The following is a 13,492-nucleotide window of genomic DNA, read 5'->3' as shown; positions in this document are numbered from 1 at the left end:
GTGCGTCAGCCCAGGGCATGCAGGGCTCTGTGCTCATGGAACGGGCACTGGTTCTGGAGACGCCTGCAAAGCTCTTTGCCCTGCATCTGCTGGAGGGGCTGTGTCACAGTCCAGCGCTGCCAGCCACCACCTCCACCTCTCCAGCATTCGTGTGGGGAGGATTCTGGCTGATGGTGCTGCTGTCCCTAAGTGTGGCAGAGAGCCAGGGCCTGCGTAGCTCTGGTGTCACTGTCCATGCAGCTGGGCAGCGCTGGGGGTGGTGCAGGGCATGGTTAATCTCTGGTTTGTTGGTGGGGTTTAAGTCACCTGGAAAAGGAGAGATGAAGTGGCAAGCAGGCTGCCCCTTCCCTGCAGTTAGCTCTTTCTCAGGGAAAGGAAGCCACAGTCAGCTCAGCTAATTAACTCAGCTGGGATGGATTAATTTGATCATTATTAAGTGATCTGATTGGAAGGACTTTTATTCTTTTTTATTGCCCTTCCCTTTTACTGGTTTATAATTCCACAGAAACTTCTCTATGAGACTGATTGCTGTCTGTGATGTTTTGAAGGTACACCATTCTATGTCCTTATTTTTGTTTTTGCAGTCTAGGATCTATTTAAAAGGACACATTTTTGATGCTTTGCCTGCCTGCCATGCCTTGGTCTATAGGTGCACAGCTCTTTCCTTCTGCTGAGCTTTGGCACAGATCAGACTTCCATGGCAACCACAGATCTCATTATGGAGACTTAACACAGAAGATGTTTCTTTGTTTTTCCAAACAGACATGTAAAAAAGGTCCACGTACAGAGCTGTTTCCTCCCTCCGGAAGTGACACCTTTTGTTGTCCCAGGGTAACTGCCTGGGATGGGGTTCTGCCATGATGCCATCCCATGGCTGCCCTTGCTTGCAGAACACTTCTGTTGTAGTCCTTGAGGTGGGCAGGATCTGCAGAGACAGCACGCTCTGCTCCACAGTATCCAAGCCCTGGCTGACACCGTCTGAGGCAATAACCAAGTGCATCACATGTGCAGTTCAGCAGAGGAGCTGAGCTGATGCAGTGGTTTGCTGCAGACAAAGGGGGGAATGTCTTGTTCTCCTTCACGCCTCTGGCCACCTCCTCCAGGTGTTTGATTCATGTGAGCCCCAGGTAGTTCTCAGGGCCCTCTGTGACCTCTTCAGCTTGCTTAGTCTGATGGAAAACCAGTTAGGAAGAGTCTATGGGGATAGTTCTGTCTGCTTGTGGCAGTACTTAATCTAACACCTAAATTCAAGGTTCCAATTAGCTAAAAAGAATTACTGACTCTCCAGTGCTCCTCTGTTGGCCCTGTAGCATGGAATCAGCACTGGGGTGTCCCTCTGGTGCGCTGCTCACTGGTGGACCCTGAGCTTGTATGGGCTTGACAGGCATTAATCACACTCTTTAGTTGTTGCTTTGTGTAACTTCATCCAGAGTAGTTTTCTAAACAAAATTGGCAGTGATTAAGATAATTTCTGTCTCCACTTGTTAGCTCAATTTGAGTCCTAATCCTCTGATAGTAGTTCTCATTTCCCAGCAGCTGTTTACCAACGCTGTGTTCATGTTTTCACAGGCAACCCTTTGGCAGCTCACCAGATGATCTCTTGTGTAATCATCCTTCATCAGAGTCACCAAGCGATGAGGGTGCTCTGCTGGATCAGCTTTACATGGCACTAAGGAATTTTGATGGCTTAGAAGAAATTGACAGGGCTCTAGGAATACCAGAGCTAGTCAGCCAGGTACAGTGGGGCCTTGCACAGCATGGGGTGGGCATCATCTTTAAAAGTGGTGTTGCCAAGGTGGAGGTAGAATGTGTGTTGGAAAAGGAGAATATGAAACGTTTCTTGCAAGCTAGGATGGAGTTACATATTTTGGTAGGAGTCCATCTAAGCAGCTCAAGGCCACCTGAAAAGCTTCCTTCAGCTGAGCCACTGCACTTTATGCAACTGACCTGACCAGCCCCCCAAAATTAACAGGCTTCTGCTTATCTGCTGGTCAGAGGAACAGCTCTGTGTGGAAGAAAGGTAAGATCACAGCCAGCAACGAGGTCTAGGAAAGGAGAAAAAAGAAAATGAAGCCCTAGGAGCAGAGGAGCAAGACCAGGACCTGTGTGTGATGGAGGCAACAAGCTCTTACCTGAGCAAACCTGTAGTGTGTCCCTTCACCCACATCTCTTCAGTGGTGTCTGGTGAGGGACAAGTTCCACCTGCAAAAAAGGCTGGTAAGGAAAAATAAAGACTGGGGGAAGAAAAGTTAGTGCTTGATGGGTGTAGTATCAAAAGTGCATTTCCAAACCAGCTCTTGGTGTCTGTGTAATGAGTGAGTGTGGGGGGAGACAAGCATGGCATTACCTACTGCATGTCCCAGCACCCACCAGTGCCCAGAGCATGCCTGCTGCACCAGCTCTGTGCTGCAGGTGTGCAACAGCACCGAAGAACCCTGCTTTGGACAGGAGAAGTCTCATCTCCAAGCCTGGCTGGTACCACCCAGAACTCAGTTGGGTGCTAAGCTGGAGATAGAATTTATTGATGTGCTCAGGTTTGCATGCAATATGACACAGCTTGTGGAGTACTACCACCAGAAAAACCCTGAAGGACTGATTTCAACCCCAGTGGTAAATACCTTTCTCTGTAAGTATATCTCAGTGGAAACAGATGAAGGCTTTTACAGAGAAATGTTGCACTTTAGAACGTGTTTTTAGGAGATCCATCAAATATTTTATAGGAGCTTAAAGTCTTTCCTGAGAGCACTGAAATTTGAATTAACTCAGTTTCCAGGGTCAGTGTGGAATAAGCCATGAAACGATTCTGGCTAGAGTGAGTATTAAGGGAGTGTCTGGAATGGAGCAAGGTTGTGTGAGCTTCTTAATGCTAATGGTTAATCAGGTGGTGCCCTGAAAGACTCAGGCACTCTGCTCACATTGGCCTTTGTGAGCATTTCAGGCCTCTTCATCTGAGGTCATTACTTTGTTTAAAGCTGCTGATAAAAATCTGCCTTCATTTGTAACATCTTTGGGTCTGTCTCGGATTCAATGGCAAGCAGAGACTGGCACCACTTCACTCCAGCCTTTGCCATTTCAGGCTTTCTTTGGTGGCATGGCTCTGTTAAGAACTGACGGAGGCTGGAGGGCTTTCTGTTGAACAAGAAGAGAGGAGGTGTCTGTCTCTGTGAGCACATTGATACTTTAAACCACAACTCTCTTCGTTTTGAAGTTTCGTGTGTGGGAGCAGATATCTGTGGGATTTTCTGCCCAAGGACATCACAGGCTCTGAGGTTGGCACTGCAGGGTGGCTGTGCCAGCTGGCAGCCCTGAGCAGCCACATCCCAGCCCCACCAACCACTGCTGTCACTTTGGTGTCTTTGCAGAGCCAGGCCGTGGACCCTGAGAGCTTCCCGAGCCAGGACTCCAGCCTGCTGATGGAGCAGAAGGCACCAGTGTTCTCCCAGCAGTACCCAGCCCAGGCCCCCATGTCGCAGGGCAGCTATGGGCCCATGCCTGACCCTGGCTTCCACGCCATGGGGCAGCGCCCAGGCTACGCTGCAGCGCTGCGCATGCAGCCCCGGGCTGGGCTGCGGCCTGCAGGCATGGTGCAGAGCCAGCCCAACCAGCTGCGGCTGCAGCTGCAGCACCGGCTCCAGGCACAGCAGGTACAGGCAGCACCTGTCCCAGCATGGCAGGGCTGGGAGGGACTTCGGGGGGGCATCCAGTCCAACCCCTTGCTCCAGCAGGGCACCCACAGCAGCTTGCCCAGGTTCACAATGGCCATGGGAGTTGGAAGCTCTCCACTGAAGGAGACTCCACCACCTCTCTGGGCAGCCTGCTCCAGGGCTCCAGCACCCTCAGTGGCAGCTTGCAGATGTCAGGAGTGTTCCCTGCTTTGTTACAGGGAACTTGTAAACCTAAAGCAGTGCCCAGAAGGAGGAGTTTTGTGAGACACTGTCTTACACATCTGTGGAATCAGAGAGCTGTGTGCGTTGGAAAAGCCCTTTAAGCTCATCCAGTCCAACCATTCTCTAACTCTACCAAGGCTGGTGCTAAACCATGGCCTTCAGCACCACATCTGCCTCTTTTAACACCCTGCAGGGATGGGGATTCAGCCACCTCTCTGGGCAGCCTGTTCAGTGTTTGAGAATCCTTTCAGGGAAGAAGTTTCTTCCAGTGCCCAATCTAAACCTCCCCTGGGGCAGCTTGAAGCCATTTCCTCTTCACTGTCACTTGTTACTTTCCTTTTTTTAATCTTTGTTCTTTCTATAGTAAGGGACACAGCAGTGATCTGAGAGCCACAAAGATGATGCGAGGGCTGGAAACCCTTTGCTGTGAGGCCAGGCTAAGAGAGTTGGTCTTGCTCAGCCTGGAGAAGAGAGGGCTCCAGGGAGACATTCTGGTGGCTTTTCAGCACTGAAAAGGGCCCATCAGAAAGCTGGGGACAGACTTTTGAGCAGGGCCTGCTGTGACAGGATAAGGGGGGTTGGTTTGAACTGAAAGAGGCAGATTCAGACTGGAGGGAAGGCAGAGGTGTGACAGACTGGAGAGGGGAAGATGAGGTGTTGATTGGCTGTGCAAACCCAGGTCCTGAAGCCATCTGCTTGGGGAGCAGATACGGGTTCCTGGATGTGAAATTCCCTCCTTTTCCTTCTCAAACTTCTGGGCTTTGGTGTTGGGTTGTTCTTTTCCCTTTAGAATCGGCAGCCACTGATGAATCAGATCAGCAGCGTCTCCAACATGAATCTGTCTCTGAGGCCTGGAGTGCCAGCACAGGTGAGAGCAGCAGTGCTCCAAGCCCCTTGGCTCACTTGGTTCTCTCCTTCCTGCCCCTAGCTGGATGCAGCAGCGTTGCTGCCTGGCAATTCAGACAGCGCAGTGCAGAGCTTGATGCGGAGCAGCCTGGGTGATGCTCTGCTGTATCTGGCTGCTTTTTCTCCCTAGAGTCCTTCCCACAGCCCCTGGGTTGGGTGGCTGGGTCCTAGGGAGCTGCTCCTCATTTGCTGAGGACATGACTGCTGATGAGCTGCTCTGGGCTGCAAAGCAGTGCAGCATTCAGCACTGCTGTTGATGCAGTTCTGTGCTGCTGGCAGCCATTCCAGCACAAGCATTGCTGGGACTGCTTCCTGCCATTTCCCTGATTGCTGGTGGTATGGTGGGAGGGAGCAGAGCTGGCAGCTGCCTGGTGGTGCAGCGTTCACTGACGGGCGGTGGTCTCCCCCAGGGTCCCATCAATGCACAGATGCTGGCGCAGCGGCAGCGAGAGATCCTGAGCCAGCACCTGCGGCAGCGGCAGATGCAGCAGCAGCAGCAGCAACAGGTGCAGCAGAGGACGCTGATGATGCGCGGGCAGGGCCTCAGCATGACCCCCAGCATGGTGGCGGCGGGGGGCATCCCAGCCACCATGAGCACCCCACGCATCCCACAGGCCGGCACACAGCAGTTCCCCTTCCCTCCTAACTACGGTACGGTGCCCACCTGCCCGCAGGCACCCTGCCTGCCCCACAGCAGCAGGTGTGAGCCCTTGGCTGGTTCTGGCTCAGAACGTGCAGCGGTTAAATCTCTGCTTTTCTTCCTCAGGTATTAGTCAGCAGCCTGATCCAGGCTTCACAGGGGCCACCACTCCTCAGAGCCCACTGATGTCCCCACGGCTGGCTCACACTCAGAGCCCCATGCTCCAGCAGTCTCAGGCTAACCCTGCCTACCAGTCCTCTACGGAGATGAACGGGTGGGCACAAGGGAACATGGGTGGCAACAGGTAAATCCAGAACAGCCCCAGGTGAACACTCAGGGCAGTGGGGCCACTTGTGGCCAACTCTTGTTGGTGGGGTGGGGTGGGGTGATGGAGTTGCTCATTTGTGGTGAGCTGTCTGTCCTGAAAGAGGTTTCTTCTGGGTTTGGCTGGGTGAGGTGGCGCAGACTCTCTCATCCCAGCCAAGGGAAACCTGCATCCAGGCACTGCACAGCTGGCTTGCCACTGCTGGTAGGACACCGAGTGGCCTTCAGGAGCACCTCTGCTGCACAGTCACCTTTGTGTGGATGCATTTCTCCTGCACACCTTGTTCATGCTGTGCTCCCACACTGCTTTCTGCAGGGCTGGGTCAGCTGGGACAGAGCCTGTGCACTCCCTGCTGCTCTGGGGCTGTGGGGATGGGGACAGGGTTGGGGTGTCCCCTCCCTCTGTAAAGCTTCAGTGCAGGAGGCTCAGTCCTTTAGTGCCTGCACGTACTAGTGGTCAACATGGAGCTGTCCTCCCAGAGCACTGTAGCATGCTTCATGCATGCATTCACCAGCCCAGTTGAGGCCCATGCCCAGCTGGTAGGGCTGTAAGAAGCCCTCAGACCACACTGAGTGGATTGGGTGTGGAATGCTCTCAGCAGGCAGCAGTGAGCCTCCTGCTGGCAGTGGCCTGTGCTCTCCAGGGGCAGACAGAAGCTGGTGTACAGCCTGTGCCACCTCACAGTGGGGTGCACACAGCTGTTTCCAGCATGGTGCTTAGGTCATCCCAAAGTTCCCAGGTTGCTCCTGCTATCCCAACCCAGCACCAAATGTTTTTCCCACTGGCTGACAAATTTACTCAACCCCCAAGCAGGAGGATCTCAGCCATGAGGGCAAACCAGGCAAAGTTCCCCTGAAGCCAGCTGTCCCTCTTACCCTCAGCCTTGCCCATACCTCTCCTTCAGTGTCTTCCTGGAGCATCTGCAGGAGCCATAGTTCCTGCTGCCATGGCTTCTGCTGCCAGGGCAGCAGGGGCAGCTCCACCAGCCCAGTGCTTGGCTTGTTGGGCTGCAGCTCTGCAGCAGGGCAATGTCAGATGTGCTTACACAAGCCACTGAGTATTCACAATGCTCTGCAGTGTACTGTGCCGGCCACGCAGATAACAACCTGAAAATGGGGTTAGCTGGCCTGGAAAGACTTGGAATTGGAGGAAGGAGAATGGGGGGATTTTCCAGGCTTGGTCCCCTGCCCAGAATGCCCTTGTGCTCCAACCAGTCTCACAGCCTGAGCCTGATGGAGGACCCCAGTTTGAGGCTGAGATGAACCCTAAGTTCTGTTATCAGCTGTGGAGCAGTGCTACACAGGGCAGAAGGAGTCAGGGTGGCTGGTGTGTGCCATCTGCAAAGTTCAGTTGGCTGCAGAACCCCAGGGCTGTGGGTGGCAATTCCCACTCTGGCTGCTGGGCTGTGCTGGATGAGCAGGAAGGGCTGGCACAGCAGCAGCCAGGTGTGTTAGGGCAGTGTGGAAGTCTCTGGTATGGCTTCAACACAATGTGAAGGGAAGTACTGTCAGAAAGCACTTTTGACTGAGTAAAACCTGGCATGAGATCTTTCACAGCTACTGCTTCTCAAGTTGTTCTGCAGTGGCCTTAGAGGGTCGTTGTTCAGTCTTTATGTTGTGACTTGCAGTGCCACATGGTCCAGGCCTGCTCCCAGGTCTGGCGGGTGGCTTTCTGCACAGCTGCATGTTGGTATTTGTGAGCCCACTTGCCATGGCTGTGTGCAAATCTGGTATTGCCATGTGCAGAGAGCCTCTTCTGCAGCAGCAAAGCTTAGCAGAGAGGTCCAGTGTCAGCCTAGCACTGCTGTGCTGTGCCAGCCTGCAGGGAGAGAAGGAGTTTTCCTTCCCCTCCAGAAGGGCCTTTGCAAACATCCCCAGAGCCCATCCAGGAGGCTGCCTGGCTGCTCCTGCACAGCCATAGCAGAGTTGTGCCCTGCCATAGTTCCACACGCAATGGCATGTTTCTGTGCACAGACATGGGACCTTACCTTCTGAACCTCTGTTCCTTGGGCATTAATGGTGCTGAAAACAGTTTTTCCTTTGAAGTTGGAATCAAACAGCAGCAGATACAAATTCTAGTTTAAGATACTGGAAGAAGAAAGTAGTGGCTTCAGCATTCTGAGTCTGACACCTTGCTTTTTCCATTCCTTGCTGTAGCATGTTTTCACAACAGTCCCCACCACATTTTGGGCAGCAAGCAAGCACCAGCATGTACAATAATAACATGAACATCAGTGTGTCCATGGCAACCAACACAAGTGGTATGAACAACATGAACCAGATGACAGGGCAGATCAGCATGACCTCAGCGACTTCTGTGCCTACATCAGGGTTGTCCTCCATGGGTCCTGAGCAGGTGAGAACTGAAGGATATGAGCTGACAGCTCTAGAAGGTTTTCTTTGGCTTTCAGGAGTTTCCAGGTCTGCGGCTTTGGGCTCTCCCTGCTGTGAGCCATTGCATTTCTTGTACTGGTTTTCTTGAGAAAGAATGATGTTAAAAGGCTTTTGTTTTGAGCCCTGCACTCAGATAACCAAGGTAGCTGATGAGGTAGAAAGCACTTTGTGCATCTCAGTTGCCCACTTTGACCTAGCACCACTGTAGCTAGCACATAGTTGCTCCTGGTTGTCTGTTCTGGTGTAGCTCCTGTCCTCAGTAGGTAAGTTTCTGTAGTACCCTTGCAGGTCACCAGTGTCCTTGGTCTTCTGGAATGAGACTGAACCGCAGGCAGTTTTCTAGAGCTGCGCAAAGGATGCTGGTGTGGGCAGGCTGTGGCTTCTGTTGCCACTCTGTAGTACCAGACATAGGCAGTGAACCTCAAGAGCTATCAGTGTGGCACCTTCCGGAGCACAAAATCCACACCTTGTCTAATGTGGGGCACGTAAATAGGTTGCTGAATCAGTAGGTAAGGAACCTGTTCTGCTGAGAGGAGGTCACACACTCGAGTCTAGTAGACTGCCACTTAGGGAGTCTGAAGTAAGGAAACCCTGCATTTCTGTTTGTCAACCTGCAGTTGAACTCACACAGCACACTAATCAGTGTTTGACAAACAAGTCATAATTAGTAGGTTCATGTGTTGTTCAAAGCTGAACTCTCGTTTGTTCAAAACACAGACTTGAAATTATGAACTTTTCTTACAAATATTGACAGGGAAGTGCCTCTTGTGTCTAGAGGCAGCATCTTTGCTATGGTGGACAGCCCCATAACCCTCCTTCTGAGCCCATAAGGTTCCAGTTCAGAGCTGGTTCTGCTCTTGGCATGTTCATGTCCTCTCTCCAGCCTAAATTTGAGCAGAGCGTTCAATTTCCCAGTAGCGTCCTCTAGCCTCCACAGATCATCTCTTGTGTTTTAGAAAGAGCCATTCTGTCAGCCTGACTTCTTTGTTGTTTCGTTCTGGCTTTCTTGGGACTGTTCTTGTTAGTTAAGCTGCAATGTTTCAGTCTCTCTTGTGGGCTTGAAATTCCCTTCCCTTTCCTGCACCTGTTCCAGTTTGCATCAGTGTTTCCTAAGCACTAGAGCCATGTGCATGGCACTAGTTTCTCAGTTTTCCCTGTTTCTCTTGGAATACTCTGACAGATATAGCCCTAGGTCACATTTGTCTTCTACAGCTGCCACAGGCTGGTGACCTACAGTAATTCTGATACTCCCAAATCTGTCACCTCTCTGACACTCCCAGCTGCCAAGCCCAGTTATAGCAGACTCTGTTGTTGTGAGTCCCCAAGTGCATGCTGCTGCTCACAAAGCAATAGCAAATCCAGCGGGAAAGAGAGTGGGGACATGGAGCTGCCCACTCTGATTTCTCAGCTTGCCCATGCTGGAGCACTTCCCCAGGCACCTGAACTGAGGCTTGTGTGTTGCAGAGGAGCTCTGGGGGGTGTCCCGTGCAGGCTGCTGCTCCCACCAGCATAGCTGGCATGCTGCTTTTGCTCCCCATTGGACTGCAGATGTTTGTGTAACAGAGCAGTGGATCTTTGTGGTGTCTGATACCACTGCAGGCAGGACTCTTGCATCATCACTGCCAGGTTCTGTGATAGGAGCTTCACTGAGGCCTTTCCAGCTCCGCAGCTTGCTCTGTGGAACCCTCTTCCCTTCCCATCCCTGTCCGAACAGCTGTGATGCAAATTTGCAGTCATCTTTCTGGGCCAAAACTGTTGCTGATTCAGGATACAATTCTGTTTCTGCCTTTTCTTTCCCTTCCTTTGCCTGCCAAACAGAAAAGGCAGTTGTGTTTCTGTGCCTTCTGATGGATGCTGATCAGTAGCAGACACCGGTTCTCAGCCATGGATTCTGTTGCTTGGTCAGATGCAGGTGGATAAAGCTCCAAGGATGTCTTCTGCCTCACTTTCCAGACAGCAGCATGTGGTTCTCTTCCCTTCTGATTCAGATTTTTCACATTCAGGTTTTTAAATCTGCTCATGTGTTAAGCAGCAGAAAGCATCCCAAGGAGGCTGACAGCACTTGAATCATCTATTTCTTCAGACTTTGAATTCCTCTGACAAAGCTATGGAGGTTTTTAACCTTTCCTGTTGACCTCAGTCTCATCTCTGGCAGCATTTGAAACCAGCTCTGTAGGTGGTTGTGCCTTTAGCTTTGTGGTGGTTTGCAAAACCAATGAACGCCAACAGAAACAAAGAAGGACTTGAAATGAGAAGACTTAGGTGTGGTAAATCCAAGGCAGTCTCCTCCACTTGCTGCAGCAGGCTCTAGCTGGAGTGAGGCAGTGCAGTGGCAGAATCTGCTCCCTGGCAAAACAGCCTCTTGAAGGGCACATGACACACAGAACATCTCTTTTCCTTCCAGCAAAAGCTAGAGGGACATCTCTTGCACTTTTACCACAGCCACCTGCCAGGGGAGTAACCAAGAGAGCCAACTCTACAAAGGCTTCCTGGGAAGAGGCTTCCTTCCCTGCCCAGGGAAGCTGGGTATTCTGGTCTTTCAGAACCTCGCTGAGGGGCTGTGGTTTGGCTGGCACTGCTTCCTGCACAAAGCCTCTGACTGAGCAGTTCTGTCAGTCTGGGCAGCCACTGCTGCCACACAGCTGGGCATGGCAGACCTTTGGCTGTGCAGAAACTGTCACAGGTCTTTCCATGATGTCAGCAGACCACGGAGCTCAGCCCTTCAGGAAAACATGCTCCTGTTCAGTGCCACCTTCCTGCCATGCTTCCCAGCTTCTAGGGAAGCCACGGTCATTGGAACTCAGTCCACAGCTGGTGTAGTGCAGCCTGTGCCATCTCTTGGGAGGAGTGGTGTTGTGGTGGTGTGCAAGCACGTGGGGTGGGGGAAGTAGGTAGGTCTTTGTGCTTCCAGGACAGTGGGGGTAGGCATGTCCTCTTCAGAGGGCATGGCATGGCTGTTGGAGCAGCACAGACAGGGGTCACAGAGTCAGGGATACTCTTTGTTGCTGGCTGTGAAGCAGAGTAGCACGAGTCAGGGACGTGCTGTGTGAAAAGGAAGCTCCATGGAGTCACTGCCCTGACCACGGCAGGAAGGGTCGGGTGTGTCAAGGAGCAGAGTGCTCATCAGTGCTGCTTTTTGTGCCCAGCGCTCTCCTGGTGTGCTTCCTAACCCATCTCCTTGCCCTCTTGCTGCCAGGTAAGCGACCCTGCTCTGAGGGGAGGCAACCTGTTCCCAAACCAGCTGCCTGGCATGGACATCATCAAGCAGGACGGAGATGCAGCACGGGTGAGGAGCGGGGGGCCGCAGGCTGGGGACAAGGAGAAGGTACCCAGGGGCAGCAATTGGGGTGCATAGCTCTGCCTATGCTGAGATGAGCTATTAGTGTAGCCCCACCGGTGTTAGTGCTGCAGGCGGCAGGTGCAGCCCCAGGACGCCTCAGGCACAGGGATAGAGCTGGGTCTGCTGCTCAGGGCAGTGACATCCCTCCCGGCACCGCGCGTCCGGCACCATTCCGCCCCGGTTCCGCCGCTGGCGTCAGCGCTCGGGTGTTGGCGACATCTAGCGGTTGCGGCCGGCAGCGCTACCCCGTGCTGCTGCGGCGGGTTGGAGTAGGATGGGATGGGATGGTGTTGGGATTGTGTGGGATGGATAGGATGGGGTGGGGTGGGGTGGCTTCAAGCCCCACAGTGTGCCGTGTCCACCGGAGCAGGCTGGCTGGGCCCACTGTTCCTCAGGAGCCAATTCTCCTGGCCCCTGAACTATGGTTTCCCACCATCACCTGATGCGCAGGGCTGAGGGCAGAAGGATGATCTGCAGCAGGCACCTTCCCCCTGTGCTGCACCCAACAGCAAAGTGCGCAGTTAAAGGAACTTAAACAATAGGGAAAGTAAAAAAAATGGAGCACCTGGAACCCAGTCCAGGTCAGGTCAGTGGTGTCAGTGTGCACAGGAAGAGCACAGCTTTGCAGGTTTAGGTGAGGGTTACACTTTGGATCGGGTTTGCAGCAGCACACCAGGGTATGGCTGGTGGGCAGTGCTGCCAGCATCAACCTGTCCCCTCACTGCCCCAGCAGGAAGGATTCATCTCTTTCTCTCCACTGTCTCTTCTCTGCAGAAATACTGCTGACCCTGAGGGCACTTCGGTTGCTCCTTTCCTCAGCTGCTCGGGCTCCTGGCCCCAGACCCTCACCGGCATGAAGAGCTGCGTCTGTCTGCCACAACCCAGCTGAGCCGCAGGCAGGGCTGGTCCCTGGTCCCAGTCCCTGCTCCCAGTCCCTGCTCCCTTCTCCCCAATGGGAGTGCGAGGGTGGCCGCGGCCCAAGCAGCCTCCCCTGACAGTCTGGAGCTGGCGCACAGACAGAGGCTTGGTCTGTTCACTGCATTCACCTTAGTGCAACTTAGATCTCCTGCAAAGTAAATGTTGACAGGCAGTTGTCATAAACCATGTCAGATTGAATGTATTTAAATGTATGTATTTAAGGAAAAACAACCATGCTCTTATTCTCTCTCTTTAGTTCTAGACCTTGGGGTTTTTTTTGCTTTGTTTTCCCTGGCTTACTCAGTCTGGTGCAAAGGATTCTGTTCTGGCTGAAACTGGTGTTCAGACTAAAGCCTGCCCTGGGGCCTGGAGGTGACACCTGGAACACACAGAGACCTCCAGAGACCTCCAGCAAGCACCTCCTGCCAACAGCAAGTCAGAGAGGATGAACCAGTGCAGAAAACTCTGCAAAGCAGTTGTGACTGGGTGGAAATTTGTAAAGAGATGGAAATGACCCTGAGAGGGCTGCTGGGAAGGGGCATCCAGGGGAGATTTGGTGATGATGTTTGTAATGCAAGTCATGAGCCCAAAAGTACAAGCTACTTTCATTCTCAACTAATTAAATCCCTAACAGTTGGCAAATCCTGATTTTTTTTTTTTTTTTTCCCCACCTGGCTCTTGCCAACTCTGTCATCTTCCTCCTCTTTCTGATAGAGTCAAAAGCAGGATACCCTGTTACTTGCCCATGCTGGGCAGCTGTGGGTGCTGCAGGTCGATGGCAGTGCCTGTGCAGATGGGGGTGGCAGGATTGGTGCGCACAGTATACCAGAGCTGGAGATGTCTATACAAGGCATGAGCACTGCTGGCTCATGTCCCCTTGGCTGGGCAAGTAGCAGGCCCTGTAGCACCCACAGCAGATATCACTACAGGCTTCCCCACTCTCCTGTGTTCCTGTTTTTTTTTTAAAGCGGTGTGGGCTACAAGGACGTTTTGTAAGGTACCTAAAATCCAGTTTATATGTAAACAAGCAATAATTTAAGTTGAAAACTTAAGTGTTTCACTGTATAATTTTTGTGAGATATA

General features: G+C 52.5%; 1 protein-coding gene across 1 annotated transcript in view; it reads left to right on the top strand.

Annotated features, from left to right (window-relative positions):
* Positions 1 to 12,299, top strand: part of NCOA2 (nuclear receptor coactivator 2) — a 41,815-nt gene extending 29,516 nt beyond the window's left edge. The window contains exons 14-21 of the mRNA XM_054394590.1: positions 1,570 to 1,735; positions 3,363 to 3,644; positions 4,678 to 4,755; positions 5,204 to 5,444; positions 5,560 to 5,737; positions 7,915 to 8,113; positions 11,348 to 11,437; positions 12,266 to 12,299. Coding sequence (XP_054250565.1) covers positions 1,570 to 1,735; positions 3,363 to 3,644; positions 4,678 to 4,755; positions 5,204 to 5,444; positions 5,560 to 5,737; positions 7,915 to 8,113; positions 11,348 to 11,437; positions 12,266 to 12,277 — 1,246 coding nt within the window. The 3' untranslated portion in view covers positions 12,278 to 12,299. The remainder of the gene's footprint in view (positions 1 to 1,569; positions 1,736 to 3,362; positions 3,645 to 4,677; positions 4,756 to 5,203; positions 5,445 to 5,559; positions 5,738 to 7,914; positions 8,114 to 11,347; positions 11,438 to 12,265) is intronic.
* The last annotated feature ends 1,193 nt before the right edge of the window (positions 12,300 to 13,492 follow it).

Source organism: Indicator indicator, chromosome 31 (assembly GCF_027791375.1).
Source record: "Indicator indicator isolate 239-I01 chromosome 31, UM_Iind_1.1, whole genome shotgun sequence".
Taxonomy (NCBI): domain Eukaryota; kingdom Metazoa; phylum Chordata; class Aves; order Piciformes; family Indicatoridae; genus Indicator; species Indicator indicator.
Note: the sequence above shows the minus strand (reverse complement) of the source record. Positions and strands in the feature narration are given on the sequence as shown.